This window comes from Squalius cephalus (assembly GCF_949319135.1).
Source record: "Squalius cephalus genome assembly, chromosome: 19".
In the NCBI taxonomy this organism is placed as follows: domain Eukaryota; kingdom Metazoa; phylum Chordata; class Actinopteri; order Cypriniformes; family Leuciscidae; genus Squalius; species Squalius cephalus.
This window is the reverse complement of record NC_137140.1, coordinates 16,217,045-16,234,723: the sequence shown is the minus strand read 5'-3', so window position 1 is coordinate 16,234,723 and position 17,679 is coordinate 16,217,045. Positions and strand designations below refer to the sequence as shown.

Here is a 17,679-nt window from a genome sequence, read left to right as displayed (position 1 = left end):
TATTATTGATCTGCTTAAATTGACACCATTTTATGAGAACTAAACTGAGCTGGACGATGACATTACGGTTTTCTCCAGAGCGGCTATATAGCCTATATATAAATGAACTAAGTTAATAACTTTTTTACAACAAAAATGAACCATCACTGAACTTACTTAAGCTAGACTGTGACTCTATTTTCTTCTAGAAACAAACTTTGTTGCATTATTTTCCTGTTATCTCGGGGGAGGGGGGAGCTGAGACGTGAGGAAAAAAAAACAAGGATGCACAAATATGAAATGAGAAGAACCCAATGTCTAATCTGCTCCAAACATCACAGTTTGATAAGAGTCCTGGCCTGAAGACATCTACATGCCAAAGTTCAGTTAAAGGCTTAGCACCATCTATTGGCAACAAGAACTGACATGTCTCCTAGCATCATATTAAAATATTCCAGCAAGTACTAAACATGCTAGCAACATGATAGAAACATGTTAAACCATGCTAGCAACTTTTAGCTAAATATTAAAGTAGGTTATTGATACCATGAAACAGGAAGCTGTTGTAACTTACACATACAATCTGCCCTAAACTTCACATTTGTTAAGGTGCTTAGGCAACTATTAACTCTCTTTTCCACTGTCAGGCCAGTGCGAGCCAGGGCTTTCAATGGGCCGGGCTGGGTTAATAGCCTTGGACCTGCAGTACTGAGGCCAAAGCAATGCGTTTCCACCGTTCAGCCAGAAGCTCCGCAGCACTTTACTAAAACTTGCCTCTCTGGAACAACGTCACATCATCGTGGGTTCCATCATTTAGGGTTGCCAACCGTTCCGTATAATACGGAATCGTCCCGTATTTGACACATAAAAGTCTTGTTCCATATTGAACTGATACGGAACGCACTTTGTTCAGTATTTTTGAGAATCAATTCAGTGCAAATCCATGACAGACTATGAACGAAGACAATTGTAGGCTATGATAAGAAGAAGAAAAAAACCGACGGGTGTGGTAGATATTAATTTGTCCCCCTGTTTGTCTATGATCAGCGTAGCATTTTTAACATCTTGGAACATCATCAGAGAATGCCCTTTTAATTGGTCGTTTCAGTCATTGTGAGTCACGTATCGTAGCAACGATGACGACAAGTGACAACAGCGGGAAATGTAAAAATGACTACCTCCGAGCAGCCGGCGAAAAAGAAAAGAGCACAAAAATATACATACAGGTGTTGTGTTGCTTGAATGCAGTATTTGAGTGCAATATTTTATATTTTCTTTATTAGCTGTTTTTTATGTATTATTGGTTTGCACTGGAAAGAAAGTTAACTATAATGGAAGTATAATTATATAAAGATACTTGCACTACACTTCCTTAAAATGTTGTCTAATTAAATTAAAAATATTTTTTGCACTGAAAAGAACATTCTAGAAGTCTAATTCTATTGCATAAGTTCGCACAAGCCTACAGAAAACGTACTCGGTTACTAACGTAACCTCGGTTCTCTCTAGTAGAGGGAACGAGTACTGCGTAAGATATCTTACGCTCGGGGAAATCCTTTTTCCGCGAGATATTGAAGCCAAAAATTATGCCCGGGGTTCATATAGTGCACAATCACCCAGGGAACTCACAGGGAGTCCGGGAAGAGGGAGGGGCGAAGCCGTACTCTTCCACGTATAGCAGCATCGCTTAGACGCGAATTACATCATACAGACAGGGCGGGGTGCGGCCTGAACTGATGGGGAAATGTGGGTCTTACACAGTTTGCCCAAAACACATCTTTGTGCTGTTGTTTTACACTGTCGATCATTGAGCCGTGCTCAGTAGACGCAGCATTCTGAGCTGATAGCATCAGGACAGACAATACTGGTTAACTAGACCGACAGCAGCCTGGCCTGCAGGGCGGGAACCTCTAGGTTGTAAAACCTCATAAATGTAGACGGGGAGGCCCAGCCCGCCGCCGTACAAATATCTTGCAAGGCAATCCCACTCGACCAGGCCGCTCTGACACCCAACGGGCATTGCATGCCCTTGGAGGCGTATGCTAGCGCAATAGCATCAACTATCCATCTGGATAGGCTCTGTTTCGACGCGGCTAGTCCCTTAGAGCGCCCGCTGAACGAAACAAAGAGCTGCTCTGTCTGTCTGGAAACAGACGAGCGAGACACATAAGCTCGTAATGCCCTGACTGGGCAAAGGAGGCTCGCGTCTCTTTCCTCATCAGGGACCGGTAGGGCTGACAGGGAAATGACCTGCGCCCTAAACAGTGTGTTGAGGGATTTTGGAACATAACCGTGCTTAGGTTTGAGTATAACCCAGTCATTAGGCCCAAATTCCATGCACGTCGCGCTCACTGAGAGCGCGTGCAAGTCCCCTATGCGCTTCACTGAAGCGAGAGTCAGCAGAAACACAGTCTTGAAAGACAGATGTTTCAGATCAATCGTCTGTAAAGGCTCGAATGGGCCACCTTTCATGGCTTCCAGCACCGTAGAAAGGTCCCATACGGGGACTGAGGGAGGTCTGGCAGGATTCAGTCTCTTAGCCCCTCTAAGGAAGCGGATGACTAAATCGTTCCTTCCTATGGACTGACCAAGCGTTGTTCTCGAGAACGCTGCTATAGCCGCCACATAAACTTTGAGCGTGGAAGGGGTCCTGCCCTTATCCAACAGCTCTTGTAGGAAGGAAAGCACCTCAGTCACTCCACAGTCTGTGGGTGACACGCCACAGGCTGCGCACCAGCCCGAAAACACTGACCATTTCGAGGAGTAGAGACGTCTCGTAGACGGAGCTCTAGCCTGCGTGATCGTGTTTAACACTCCCTTAGGGAGTTCAACATGTACCCGTTGATGGCCCAGACATGAAGGGACCACAATTCCGGGTGAGGATGCCAGATCGAGCCGTGGGCCTGAGAGAGGAGGTCTCTCCTCACTGGCACTGGCCACGGGGCAGTGCTCACTAGCTGGATCACAACTGGGAACCAAGGTTGGTTTTTCCAGAACGGTGCTACGAGCAGTACTGAGCATCCTTCTTCCCTGATCCGCTCTATCACCTGAGGCAGGAGAGAGACGGGGGGGAAAGCATAGAGCGGGCGGCGGGGCCATACATGAGCCAGCGCGTCCCTGCTCTTGGAGAAAAATTCCGGGCAGTGAGCGTTTTCTTGAGACGCGAACAGGTCTACTTCCGCTCTGCCGAATTTCTTCCACAGCAGTTGGACTGTCTGTGGGTGTAGAGACCATTCGCCTGCCGGAACATTGTTCCTGGACAGTCTGTCTGGTCCTATGTTTAGGAGCCCTGGCACGTGCGCTGCTCTCAGCGAGCGCAGGTTGCGCTGAGCCCATACCAGGAGGCGTTCTGCTAGCCTGTGCAGGTTCCTGGACCTGAGGCCGCCCTGGCGATTTATGTAGGACACCACAGACATGTTGTCCGAGCGGACCAGGACGTGGCGTCCTTTTATTTGGGGACAAAAACGCGTCAGCGCGTTGTCTACTGCCAACATTTCGAGGCAGTTTATGTGCAGAAGCTTCTCCCGTTCTGACCACTGGCCGAAGAACGGTCTGCCCTCGAGCAGCGCTCCCCATCCCGAGGTGGATGCGTCCGTAGACACCACCCTCACCCTCGAGGAAGTCCCCAGGCTTACACCTGATTGGTACCAGTCGTCTGCTTTCCAAGGTTTCAGAGCTGTGGCGCACTTCTGATTGACCTTGAGACGAAGCAGACCGGATGTCCACGCTCGGCGTGGGACTCACGCTTTCAGCTAGAACTGCAGTGGGCGCATGCGGAGCAGGCCCAGCTGGAGCACTGATGATGCTGAGGCCATGAGACCCAGCATCTTCTGAAATTTCTTGAGCGGGACAGATGCGCCGCAGCAGAAAGAGTTCGCTGCACGCTGAATGTCTACCGCGCACTGTGGTGATAGTCGCGCTATCATGGACAGCGAGTTCAGCTCTGTGCCCAGGAAAGATATCGTCTGACTGGGGGACAGAGAGCTCTTCGCCCAATTGACTCTGAGACCCAAATTCTCGAGGTGATCGAGTAAAATGGTCGTGTGCTCTATGAGCACTGAGCGAGATTGCGCTAGAAAGCATTGAAAGCATTGTTCGCTTGAGTGAAGCGAATGCACGCTGGTTTTGTTTTTACAGAAACCGTGAGACATGCATAACGTAGTGTTTGTGGGCACTGGGTAGTGGGCACATTTACCACGTTTAATGCACAATCGATCTGAGTCGATTTTATGTGCGCGAGCCCTGTGTGACGGGCTGTGCTTGTGTGTAGAGATGGGCACTGGGCAGTGGGCATTCTTTCTACACATAAAACACCATCGGCCGTGGCCGGGACACCAGAAAATACACTCTCTTGGGGATTTATCTGGGTAGCCGTGAAAACGGCATTTGTGTGCTGGCAATCGGGCGACAGAACCGGCTTGTTGGCTGCAGAAAACACTGGACCAGTCACATTTGCTGGAACTGGACGAGCGAAAAGCTTTGGTGGAAGTCCAGCCGCGGCGGGACTCGAACACCGTCGTTTTCCTAGGCGTGCTAGGACGACTTCGGGGCCTCGGGCTTTACCACAATCCTAGGCCGCGAGCCACGCATGGCGGGGCGGCGGCCGGATGAGCGAGAGCGCGGTCTCGCGCTTCGGGCCTGGCGGCGCTGCGAAGTGGCGGCAGTGGGCGGTGGCTGGGGCTGTGAGCTCTGTGCAGACGGTTTCGCATGGCCTGCTGCAGAGCTGGAGCGCTTCGGGAGGAAGTGCTTCATAGCCTGTGACGCTTTCTGTACCTCGGCGAATCTTTCCGCAAAATCCTTCACGGAGGATCTGAAGAGGCCAGTGGGAGAAAGCGGGTCGTCGAGGAACGCGGTGCGCTCGGACTCGGCCATCTCTGAGAGCGTTAGCCACAGGTGCCTCTCGGTAACAGTGAGAGAGGCCATACTCCGTCCAATGGCCTGTGCTGCCGACTTAGTCGCACGGAGAGCGAGGTCCGTGGTGCTTCTTAAGTCCGGCACGCAGATTGCGTCAGGTCCTTTCTCGTCCAGCTTTCGGAGGAGATCGGCCTGGAAGATCTGCAACGTGGCCATGGTGTGCAGCGCCGACGCAGCTTGCCCGGCGGCAGAGAAAGCACGGCGGAGCAGGCTTGACGTCGTGCAGCAAGCTTTTGAGGGTAGGGCCAGCTTAGCGCGCCGTCCAGCGGAGGGCGGGTATAAGTGGGCCGCTATCGCCTCTTCGACCGGCGGCAGCGAATGGTATCCCCTGTTCTTGGCATCGTCAAGTGCAGAGAATGCCAAAGAAACAGATGGACGCACTCTAGCTGAATAGGGGGCGTTCCAGGACTTAGCGACTTCTTCATGTAGCTCAGGAAGAAAAGGCGCCGGTCTGGACGCAGGCGAAGCGCGCTCCCCAGGCAGGAAAAAGCCATCCAGCCGGTTGTGAGCGGGCTGCTCGGGCGAAGACCACTCGAGGCCGAGGCACGCCGCGGCCTGTGCGAGTACTCGCATGAGCTCCGTCTCAATGGACGCTCTCTTGCCTGACGATGTGCGGGCAGGGGGCGCGAGAACCTCAGAGCTCGCCCAATCCTCACTGCCTGACGCCAGGATAGAGCAGGAATCATCCTCTCCCAGCAGGGCTTCCTCATCAGCGATGTCGACGGAAGTGGCGGCAGACGGCGGCCGCTGTCCGTCAGGAAGAGAGGCTGACGAAGCCGGTGAAGCAGGCGGGCGAACCGGCGAGCTTTGGCGGCTGGGGGAAGGTTCCGGGACCCGCTGGGCACGGCGCTTTTTACGGCGCGACACTGCAGCGGGCGGGGGAGCAGTCTGGGCGAAGAAAGCCCTCAGAGTCGCCATGGGCAATAGCTCGCAGTGAGGGCAGCCGCCATCAGCGAGCGCGAGAGCTGCATGTTCCTCACCCAGGCAGGAAACGCAGATCACGTGGCGGTCCCCGTCGCTGAGTGTGGCTCTGCACGAGCCACAGGAAGGCATCTTAAAAAAGACGCTACTCTTTTAGGATGTGTGTCGCGGCGGCGACACACACACACACAATACAGAGAGTTAAAAGTGACTCAGTGACTCGTCCCACTGAAGGTGCTCTCTCTCAGACGGCGCGGCTTCTCTTCAGCTCCAGCGATGCGTGTGCTTCGCTTGAAGGATGAAAAATCAGATAATAGCTGCCTGCGAGCGGTATTTATAGGCCTAGACCACGCCCGTTTCAGCGGGATGTGACGCAGCGGAGCGGATGTGACACAGCGGGATGTGACGCAGCGCAGCGGAAAAAGGATTTTCCCCGAGCATAAGATATCTTACGCAGTACGAGAGACCTCTCGTAAGAGAACTGTTGTGTTTATTTTTCTTCAAATGCAGTCTAAGCCGATGAGTTTTGAATGATATATTTTGTATTTGTTTAAGTTAAAAATAAAACGTATTATAAACTAAACAAATCCATGGTTCATTGTTGGCAAAATGACCATGATAGCCTTTATATTTCACATCTATGTGGTTCAGTCTTGTATATTGATTAGGCCTACTTTGCTATTCTATAAATATATAGGCCTAATAAGTTGTAGGCCTATTATAATATGCTATAATGTATGAAATATATTTATCTAAATATCAATTAGTTTCCACAATATTCACCAGAAGTCATCATTTCAGGGGTTATTTTTCAAAATTTTCTTCCGTGGGGGCATGTCAGTACTATTCAGAAAGAAATCACTGGAAACTAGCGAGATTGCAAAACAAACATGATAAAAGGAACAGTTTGTTGGCATTTTTGTTGTTTACTTAAAGATTTAAAACCCAAGCATCAATGTTTTACCACAGTTAGACAATATTAAGTGATACATTGATCATAATTAATTTGTGTCAAGATTACACATTATTTAGACAAAAGTAAAGTGGTATTTACCATTATTTCACAAAAGAAAGAGGAGACACGGTATGTTTATATCACATTTTGAAAGAATGATTATTTTAAAAAAATCTCCACCAAAAATATGACCTGAGGAGCTTTAGCACTCTCTCCAGTGACAGTCCCAATACAGCTATCTTTTCATTCAGAGAAACAGAGGAAACTCCTGAAAAAACGGACTTGCTTCATATTATGACATATGTCATAATATAGAATCTAAATATGGATATCAGACAGTCCGGTATAAAAAGACAAGACGTACTGACAGATAAAATATATACACGATTGTGATAGCCTATATGATTTGTCTGATTTCTTCAAGTAGTTGTATTTAATTAATAATTGATTTCTGAAGGAGTTCATGCATTCATGACCTCTAGACTAGATTAGATGCATTATTACTATAATGCATTACTAGCTGGTTGTCCTGCATCCTCAGTAAACAAGCTACAATTAATCCAAAATGCAGCTGCTAGAGTTCTTACTAGGTCAATAAAATATGATCATATAACACCAATTGTATCATCTCTACACTGGCTACCTAGCCTGGGAAAACCCAGACAACTTCCGGCAAATTTAGATTTGCTCTGCAAGTAGTCTGGCAAAGAGCCCATTCAAGCCCATTTCTAATCCGTTGAAATCGCGGCACCAGTCAGAAACGTTGGGGCGGGCTTTACACAATGACGATCACTCTGATTAGTTTTAGGTCTATCCAATTTGTGCCCAGAGGCATTTGAGCGACGTCCGTTCAACTTTTAAATGCATTATTATATTCAAATTGCAAACACATGAGGACAGTCTCCATGAAAGACCCACTGGCAGATGAACGTGCTACTACATTTCTCTCCGAAACGGTAGGAAATTAAATTAGATTTAATAGAGGATTTTAACTGTGACAAGATGATTGACACTGACAGGGCAGTTTACGTGACAGGATGCACGCGACAGATCCGTCCGATAAAGATGACGAAGTAGTATGTCCCAAAGCTTGCCTACTTTTTTGCTACACATTCAAAAGTAAATACCTTTTCTTCACAAAAAGAGTACATACTTTTATGGCGTAGTGTAACTTAGGCGAATAATTGGGATGCAGCATATGGCTTTACACGATGACGATCGCTCTTATTGGTTTTAGGTCTATCCAATTGCGCCCAGAGGCATTTGAGCGACGTCCGTTGGTGACGCCCCTTTGGAAATGAGTTATTAATGAAGCTTTGCCAGACCATAACTCAGTTACTACTGAGAATGGTCTGGTTTTAACCAGGCTACTGGCTATTAAGTTCCGTATCAATTACAAAGTATTGCTACTAAGGCCCTAAATGGTTTAGCTCCTGTGAATTTAACTGACCTTCTATCAGCCTACAATCCATCACATTCTTTAAGATCACGAAACTCTGGGCTTCTGGTAGTACCTAGGATATCTAAGTCCACTAAATGAGGGACAGCGTTTTTCATATTTGGTTCCTAAACTCTGGAATAGCCTTCCTGATAATGTTCGGAATACATAATTAGCTAACTGTGTGATTGTATATGTACATTTATGAAATACATAACTTGGACACAGTCACCTCTCATAACAGATCACTCTAAATTGTAATGTAGACATGCATTTTCTGTAAAGCGCTATACAACTATGGATTGAATTTAATTGAAGGATCATGTGACACTGAAGACTGGAGTAATGATGGTATGATAATGTTTAGCACGCTTAGTCTTTTGTATCGCATATAAATATGTCTGCCTTATATGGTGATCAGAATCCACATCAGAGTTTTGAGCTAAAATGATTTTAAAAGTCTTTAATGCTGATCTTAGCTGGTATATGGAATCATCTGCTGCACTGCTGTCTCCCGACTCAGGTAAACTCCGCCTCTGTTCATGACTACTCCTCAAGCCCAAGTTCATTTGAGCTAGATGCAATCAAATGTCTTTCTTTATTGTGCTCCATTAAACATTGTCTCAAACGGCTTCTTGTTGCTGTTCCTTGTTCACAAACACGTACACACAAAGTCCATATCTTGTAGACACAGCATACGACTATAATCCTTGCACGCTACTCTGCAGTGCGGTCAAAAAGTTATGAAATTAGGCACACAGATAGAGGACAGTCTGAACTGTGGCCATAGCAAATTTGGAGTCTCTAACTCAATGGCTCTTGCGCCACCAACTGTCCAAATTTGCACTCACGTTTATGTTAATACCTTTTGAATTCCTTGCCTCAAGATGATTCGATTGACAATTGACGATTTGTCATTTTTCCATCCTACTTTTAAGGTAGTTAAGGTAGTTATAGTAGTTAATCTATATTTATTTTTTTATTTTTTTTTGGTATAGAAACGTCTCGGTTACGTATGTAACCCTCGTTCCCTGAAGGAGGGAATGGAGACGTAGTCGACAAGTCGACTGATTGGGATCACGCTAGGGAGCCTGTCATCTTTGAGTATTGTAAAAACGAGCCAATGGACATTGGCGTGCGTGAATCGCATCACACATCCCGCCCCGCAGCGCGGGTATAATGCGGAAGTGGATGCTAGCACCAGTTGTTTTTCGCTGAGGAGCCGAGCGGGCCCCGGTCAGTGGTGGTACAGCAATAGTGGCTGGGGGACTACGTCTCCGTTCCCTCCTTCAGGGAACGAGGGTTACATATGTAACCGAGACGTTCCCTTTCCGTTGGTCACGCTCGATGTAGTCGACATGCCGACTGATTGGGATCCCTACTAAGATGCCACTAGTGCTGCCACCTTCCATTGCCTAGACAAAAGCCTCCTGATCTTCCCGCATATTGAGGCGGATTTAAGACAGAGCTTAGGCTAGGAAAGTCACTGCTGTTCCACAGGACCCCTGGGAAGCGTACCTTCGTTGGAAGGCATACGCTGCGGAAGCCACATCCTGCCCGAAGGAACAGAGAAAAGTCAGGGCTGGGTCTGCCTCCTCCGGGGCAGCGTTTGCAGGCTTACCACCTGGTGCTGTTTTAAGGGAGAGGTAGGAACCTTGGGCACATATCCAGGCCGGGGGCACATTAGTGAGAATTCTCACATTAGTGAGAACAGGCACGATTCGTTGACCAAAAATGTGTGCAGGTTCCCTACCTTCTTGATAGAGCAAAAAACAGATTTTTAACTCAGCTACCTGTAGTGCTCAGGGGAGGTCTGGTAACACTGGAGATAGGTCCCAAGAAGGTATAGAGGGGGCGCAAGGAAAAGGGCGGTTCATCTCCTTGCACCGCTCAGGAACCTAACGATCAAGTTGTACTTCCTATATCTCAACCACATCCTGATGTGCTTTAAGGGCAACATCATTTTGAGGGTGGAGCAGAACTTCTGCAGGAAGGAAGCACAGAAGTGATCGAACACTCTCGGGGGTCCTCTCGTGAGAAGAACACCAACAACAAACAGGTTCTACTTCAGATTGTAAGTAAGCCTCAACTTTAGAGGGAGCTCTCGCAGAAGTAATAGTATCTACGTTCTTTCAGAGGTAGATAGCTGAACCACCGCAATGGAACCTGGATTTCTCCGGTTCGGTGTGGGTGCCAACGGTGCCCCATCCATGAGAAGTCTCAGAGGAATGAGTTAGGAAGGCTGTCTAGGGAGCGAGGTCCTAGTTGGGCCATTACGGGGCAACTAAAAGAACCTGCTCCTTCTTACCTGACTTAACACAGTGATGTGCATGAGGGCTCACTGGGGAATTAATGCATTTTGCGTAGGCCCTGGCGTCACCTGCAAGCCGGTGTCTCTGTGTTTAAGGGAGTAAACAACTGGCAAGGGGACACATGGGCGGCATGATTGAGCAGGCCGGAATTTAAAGGAAGAAGCGACTTCAGAAGCTTCTGACTCCATAGGAGGAGGTGGCGGGCGAGTTGTGACATATGAGGGAAGTGTTATGAGCAACGGTCGCTGTACTGGGCAGTGCATCTTGCTGAGCAGCGGCATCGAGCAAGGAAACTGCTAACAAATCGAGGCAATTGAATGCCAATGCAGTGTGAAGTATTCCCAAGCCCTCCTTACTGCATGCACGTTATACGTGGCCCCTGAGCTAGTTTTGTAGTCACTTGTTCTAGGAGTGATTAGCCCGGAGAAACAAATGGTCTGAACACTGCTGAGAGTTTGGCAGCATACCAGGTGTTGTTAACACACGGAGCATGCTGCTCTGCCACGGCCACCTAGGGACTTGGTCATGAAGTCATTGCTGAAGCGGTCATCATATGGAGGAAACTGTTTATATGCGGCTGCGTCTACCATATGCCCCCAGGAGCCTCTGAAGGTTATTCAGTGGGACCCTCTCACTTTTAAGCACCGACCGGAAACGTTCCAGTTGAGAAGCGTGTAAACCAAGTCCACCTCCGAACTGGAAAAAACCTCCTCAGTCCATGGACGAGTTACTCTTTTCCAGTTGACCTGAAGACCCAACTGGCCATGTAGCACTCCAAGGGAGGGACTTTTACTGAGACTTGGATACACAGGATTGCCTGTGTTTGCGGAGGAGTGGATATCTGAAGTACGCATCCTTCAGGTCCCACGCTGCAGACCATTCATGGGGATGAGCATTAGTAATGCGTATTGTGTTGTAACTTGAACGGAGGCTTGAAAAAGGGCCCGAATCAAGCACACAGATCCCTGATGGTCTAACTCACTATAGTTTGAGTACAACAAAGAACAGGCCTCACTTGGAAGCCTATCTTCATATCGGCTGGAGGAACGGCTTGATCACAACCTTCACTAGTAGGAAGCGACGACCGCACACGGAAGATACAATTCGAAACACAGATGTGTAACAAATAGTGCTGCACATGGGCGGGTACCGGACGAACTGAATCATCCTAGCCGAGTCTGATGATACAAGAACTGGCTGAGTCGGTCAGGAGCACCTTTCAGTGCTACAACGGACCAACACGGGGCCCAAGGTATCAGAGACGTACTCAGAGTGAGGCAGCAGGCTAGAGAACAGGGACCCAGCTCAGAAGGCCCGAAGGCGGCCTGAAGCAGGGTCTGAGTGATTAACACCTGTCTCTAGTTTTTGTAGTGGCAGAGAGTGCGAGAAGGCATGACCGGGTCCTTGAACGCACTCAATGCTAGCTAATGAAGCCGAGTCTGTTGGTACGGGGGAACAGCTGGATCAGCCAGGAGCACCGTGTAGTGCTACAACTGAGCGATGCAGGGGAACCACGGATACCACAGACTTCTAGGCAAAAAATGGGACCCAGCTCGGAAGGCCCGAAGCAGGGTCTGAGTGTGTGGTGTCAAGTCAAGTCAAGTCACCTTTATTTATATAGCGCTTTTTACAATACAGATTGTATCAAAGCAGCTTCACAGTGGTAACATGAAAATAACACAGCAAAGTATGTTTCGCAACAGAGGCAAGGAATCAAAACTCCATCAGGTGACAGAATGGAGAAAAAAACCTTGGGAGAACCCAGGCTCAGTCGGGGGCCAGTTCTCCTCTGGCCAACGAGCGAACAGTGTATGATTATGATCCAGGGAGCATTACAGGTCAGAAGTCAGATTGAATCAGAACATTAAGAATATTTATCCAGTTCCATCTGGTTGGAAGTCGGAGTCATCACGCCGGTATGGAGACGAGTTTGTTGAGGATCAGTGCCCGATGGCTATCGTGTCGATGAGGCCTTCACAGGGCTGATGAGGCTGGCACTTCAGGGATGCATCATGGATGGGATCTGGATACGGCCGGGATCCGGCTGACTTCAGTAAACAGGAGGGACTGGTTGACACTTCAGGACTGCGTTGTCATCGTGTCCAGGCACAGGTCCTTCATCAGATCTGGATACGGCCTGGATCTGGCGGACTGCGGTAAACCTTGGATAAACAGAGAGACTAATATTAGTGTAGACGCCATCCTTCTTATGATGTAACAAGTACATCAGGATTTATGGGTAGTGTTCCTGGTTCCGGCTGACTTAAACTATGCAGCCTAACATTGAATTATAGAAGTCTATAATATGGTATGTGTATGCTAGGCCAAAGAGATGTGTTTTTAGTCTAGATTTGAACTGACAGTGTGTGTCTGCTTCCCGGACAATGTTAGGAAGATTGTTCCAAAGTTTTGGTGCAAAGTAGGAAAAGGATCTACCACCAGCAGTTGATTCTGATATTCTAGGTATTATCAACTGGCCGGAATTTTGAGATCACAGTAGAAGTAAAGGACTATAATGCGTTAAGAGCTTGCTCAAGTACTGGGGAGCTAAACCATTTAGTGCTTTGTAAGTGATCAGCAATATTTTAAAGTTTATACGATGTTTAATAGGGAGCCAATGCAGTGTTGACAGAACCGGGCTAATATGGTCATACTTCCTGATTCTGGTAAGAACTCTAGCTGCTGCATTTTGGACCAGCTGTAGTTTGTTTATTTAGCGTGCAGTGCAACCACCCATAATGGCATTACAATAATATAGTCTTGATGTCATGAACGCATTAACTAATTGTTCTGTATTTTTCATTGAGAGCATATGACGTAATTTAGTTTAGTTTAATTTGGCATATGACTCCCTCCTGGGGGGAAGTAGTGGATCGGACCAACTCCAAGAGCATCCTCCTCCATCCCTGAGTGGCCCGCTCAGGAACGCTTTCGCTTGCCAGCTGGCTTGGCAGCGCCTAGAGCGGGCTGGGCGCCCCTACTGTGGCTGGCTCCACGCTGAGGCCTGGCTGAAGGCTCAGTAGCGGGAGTAGCGGCAGGGGGACATCCTCTGCGATGAGCAGGCGGAGGAACTGCCACCGGTGGGGTGGAGGCAGCAGCGAACCGCCAGGGCAGGATGTGCCGGAAGTCCTCCGTCTGTGCTTGGGCAGCAGAGAACTGTTGGGCGTAGCTCTCCACCGCGTCGCCGATCAGCCCAACCTGGGAAATTGGGGAGACCAGGAACCGAACCTTGTCCGCATCCGCCATATCACCCAGGCTGAGCCAACGATGGTGCTCCTAGACCACTAAGGTGGACATCGCCAGACTGATCGCGCACGCCATGACACTCCTGCCCCGGAAGGCGAGTTTGGATGCGGTGCGGAGCTCATCTATGAGCGCATGGTCTGGGCTACCCTCGTGCATGTCCATGAGTGCCCTGGCCTGATAGACCTGTAGCAGCGCTATGGCACGCAAGAGGAGGCGGTTTGCCCACAGGCTTTGTAAGCTTTGCCCGTCGGAACGGATGAGAACTCACAGGCCTTAAGGGGGAAACGAGGGGCCCCCATCCAAAAGGTAGCGGCCGCCGGACACAGGTGCACCCGGGATAGCCTCGCAATCCTTCACCACTCATCAGTTAAGGGTAGTGAGGGGGGAAAAGCTATTCAGGCAGTTTCTGGCAGAGAAAGGTGCCGTCCATGACCTGGTAAGCTCTCCATGCATTTGGGGAACGAAAGGCACTGGGGCGGCGAGCTGAAAACCAGCGTGGTCCGTCCGGAGATCCACCAGCTCATCCACCAGCTGCGATGTGATAGAGGAGTGAGGGGCCCACAGGGTTTGGTTACATCTTGAAAAAGATGCAAACTCACCCGTGTTGCTCTTTCAGGAAATGGGACCCATCACCAGTGCCGGAGCACACAGGGGAATGACCGTGGCAACACTGAACAGTGAACTGAAACAGTGAAGCACTCACTTTTCCACCCTCTAACCAGCCATCAACAACACAGAAATTTGATGCTGTTAAAACAACAGTTAAGAGCTCAAAGCTCGCGATCCACCGCTGTACTCGCGCTGTAGAACCACCAGCACTGGTAGAGTTTTCTTAGAAGAACACCGACACACTCGCTCGTTGTAAACAACAGTACTCTTCAGAGACATTAAGACCGATCGGTTCCGAAGCGAAAGACAACTGGTGCGTGCATGCACTTCCATACAGAGATGGGAAGTAACGAAGTACAAATACTTTGTTACTGTACTCAAATACATTTTTCAGATATTTTTACTTTACTATTTATTTTTGTACCGACTTTTTACTTTTACTCCTTACATTTTCAACACAAATATTGGTACTTTCTACTCCTTACATTTTACAAAATTGGCTCATTACTTTAGTTTCAAATAATTTCAGTGGAGTTATTTTTCGCATCATCAACCCCTTCGCAGGGAGGCGATCTGACCAATCATAATCCGCCATCCACCATTTTGTGCGACAAAGCAGTCAGGAGAGTTATTAGGTTAACATTGGAGGATTTAAACTTGAAAAACAAAGTGTACCGACGTCTTTCCGTGGTTAAAACGACATTCCTTATGTTCATTCATGTTTATTTGATGCTATAAACTAGAAGGAAGAGATGATCGGTTCTCGAGCAGCTTTAACTGATCGATCTGTCAGACACATTAAAGAGACACAAAACGGTATTTGTTTAAATTTCTTTAAAAAAATGACTAAATTTTAAAGGTGAGACTTTGTTTCATATAAAAAATAACCTGGCCTGTCCTGTCTGTCAGTGTGTTGTCAGTGTCCTCTCTGCTCTGCGATGTATTTTTCACTGCGTGAGAACATGGTGTGGCGTAAGAACGGCGTCGCTTGCCGGACATAGCAACGGTAACTAAAGGGGGCGGGTCTTTGCGAACGGTCAATTGGATGGGAATATATGTTGCACTTGACGCACCACTACAAAATGACTCAACAGATTCGGCAGTGCTCATTCAAGGCAAATCATTACATACATGTAGATTCCTTTAAATGTTAAGGGGAAGATTAAAAAAAGAGAAACTGGATCTGTGAATTCTCACAGAATCACAATTGAATTCATATCTTGCTACTCAGTCAGAATCTTATTAACCTGGAGTCCCAGTCTGTCACAATAATCACATAGGCTATGTGATGTTTAGGCCTATTGGCAGACATCCATTTAAAATGTAGGCAATGGCATATAAAGAACTTTTTTTTTCCAAATCCACTTCAGTTTCTCAGCTTGCACTGTAGTAACATTTGTGTGGTCCAGGTAGCTTTGCATAAAAAATGGTTGTCATTCGCAAGGCTACTTTTACTTTTATACTTTAAGTAAATTTCCAAGCCTGTACTTTGTTACTTTTACTTGAGTAAAGAAGTTAAATCAGTATTTCTACTTTTACCAGAGTATTTTTTAACACACGAATCTGTACTTCTACTTGAGTACGGGAAGTGAGTACTTTTGACATCTCTGCTTCCGTATTATACCCGCGCTGCAGTGCGGGGTGTGTGATGCGACACACCAATGTCCATTGGCTCGTTTTTACAATACTCGAAGATGAAAGGCTTCCTAGCGTGATCCCTGGTATGTAAAAAACTGGTGTCATAACCTTATTTTTTTTATTTCACATGGGTCAAAAACCAAGAAAACTATTTTATTTTGTGGGCTAGTAGAAAAAATCCTTAGTGTTGAGCCCTGCTATAGCCTGGTTTAAAGGTACAGCTGAACATCACATTTATTATGAGTTTATGTGAGGGTTGTTTTAATTGAAGTTTACTTAAAAATGTGATTACAGTTTTTTTTTTAAATAAAACCTATTAAATATAAAAAAAAGTTAAATGGCTATAATTACTAATTTCATCCTGAATAATACTAATAATAATAATAATAATAATAATAAATCCATTTAATAGAGACATTAGTAGCAGCCTTGGCATTTGTTGATACTGGCCCCCATTCATAGTACTTAGCAAAAAGTAATTATACTCAGCTCTGAAATAATTGTTCTTTATGACTGCAATCCCTAAATGATTTTTGAAAAGCCTTATCCACTAATAATGAACAACTGGAAAAGTCATGGAAATTCATTAGTGAAATGGTTTAGACTACTCTTAACACATACACATAAATGCACAGCAGTACAAATCTAGAATAGTAGGCTATCTGTGAATATGATCCCCTCTCCTGAACCAATTTTTCATAAAATCCACATATAGACAATCTGGTATTCAAACAGCCATGAAAGCGCAATAGTGACTCCTGCAGAGCTGTCAAAAACACACACATACAGATTCAACATTATATTATCTTCCATCCTACACCTCTCTCACACCGTTGCTCTTCTGAGCTTTTGCAGGGTTTGCCGGCATAGCACAGGGGGACTTAAATATTAATGTTACAAACTCCCAGCACGCTATATCTGTTGAGATATTTGATTAAAGCAGATAGTTTGCATGCATCTCTTTCACAGAGAATAAAAAAAGTTGTGGGATCTATATGCGACTCACCCTCAGCAATCTCCTCACCTGAGCCATGTCTTCAGTGAGTGCTCCCCAGACTCCTAGTTCTTGACATGGCACTGCTCATCAGCCATACTTCTCAGACATATTTTACACTCACTCCAGGACATGAGACACAATCTGACGTGCCTCACTAGAAAAAACAAAATCCCTTGTGTGTCTCCTCTCCTCTTGTCTCTCTCTCACTCTTCTTTGCTGAAGTAGTGTATTCACTGATGTCTAGGAAAGCACAGATCTCCCCTCCACATCAGTGCTTTCTCCTCCTCCCTGCTGTTATTTATTCACTCAGCCAAAAAGAGAGGTGCATGATCCTCCCGTCCTTCTGGGTTCGTGGAGAGACCGTAAAGACCGACAGTCCTCTGTTTACCCTTGCATTCACTGTGTGTAAGCTGGGCTCATCTCTCTGCCTGCCTCTCCCTCCTCTGTGTCCCCTCCTTCCCTCCTTCCCCTTAACCTCCCCTCCCCCTGCCTTCCTCCTATTCTCTGCCTCTACACAAACACACAGTGAATTACAGGCTGTGAGCAGGGGATCAGAAGGATAGTAAGGAAAGAGGTCATGTGACTTCAGATAGAGTGTGCTGGTTCTTCCAGCAGCTGTCAAATCCATTCCTCCATGGAGAGATTTGTCACCATTGACAACCAACAGTGT

At 47.1% G+C, this 17,679-nt stretch overlaps 1 protein-coding gene across 1 annotated transcript in view; it reads right to left on the bottom strand.

Moving 5' to 3' along the window:
- Nucleotides 1-17,416, bottom strand: part of arhgap23b (Rho GTPase activating protein 23b) — a 560,944-nt gene extending 543,528 nt beyond the window's left edge. The window contains 1 exon segment of the mRNA XM_079852050.1: nt 17,019-17,416. Within this exon segment, the coding sequence (XP_079708176.1) occupies nt 17,019-17,045 (27 nt within the window). The 5' untranslated portion in view covers nt 17,046-17,416.
- Nucleotides 17,417-17,679: the final 263 nt, after the last annotated feature.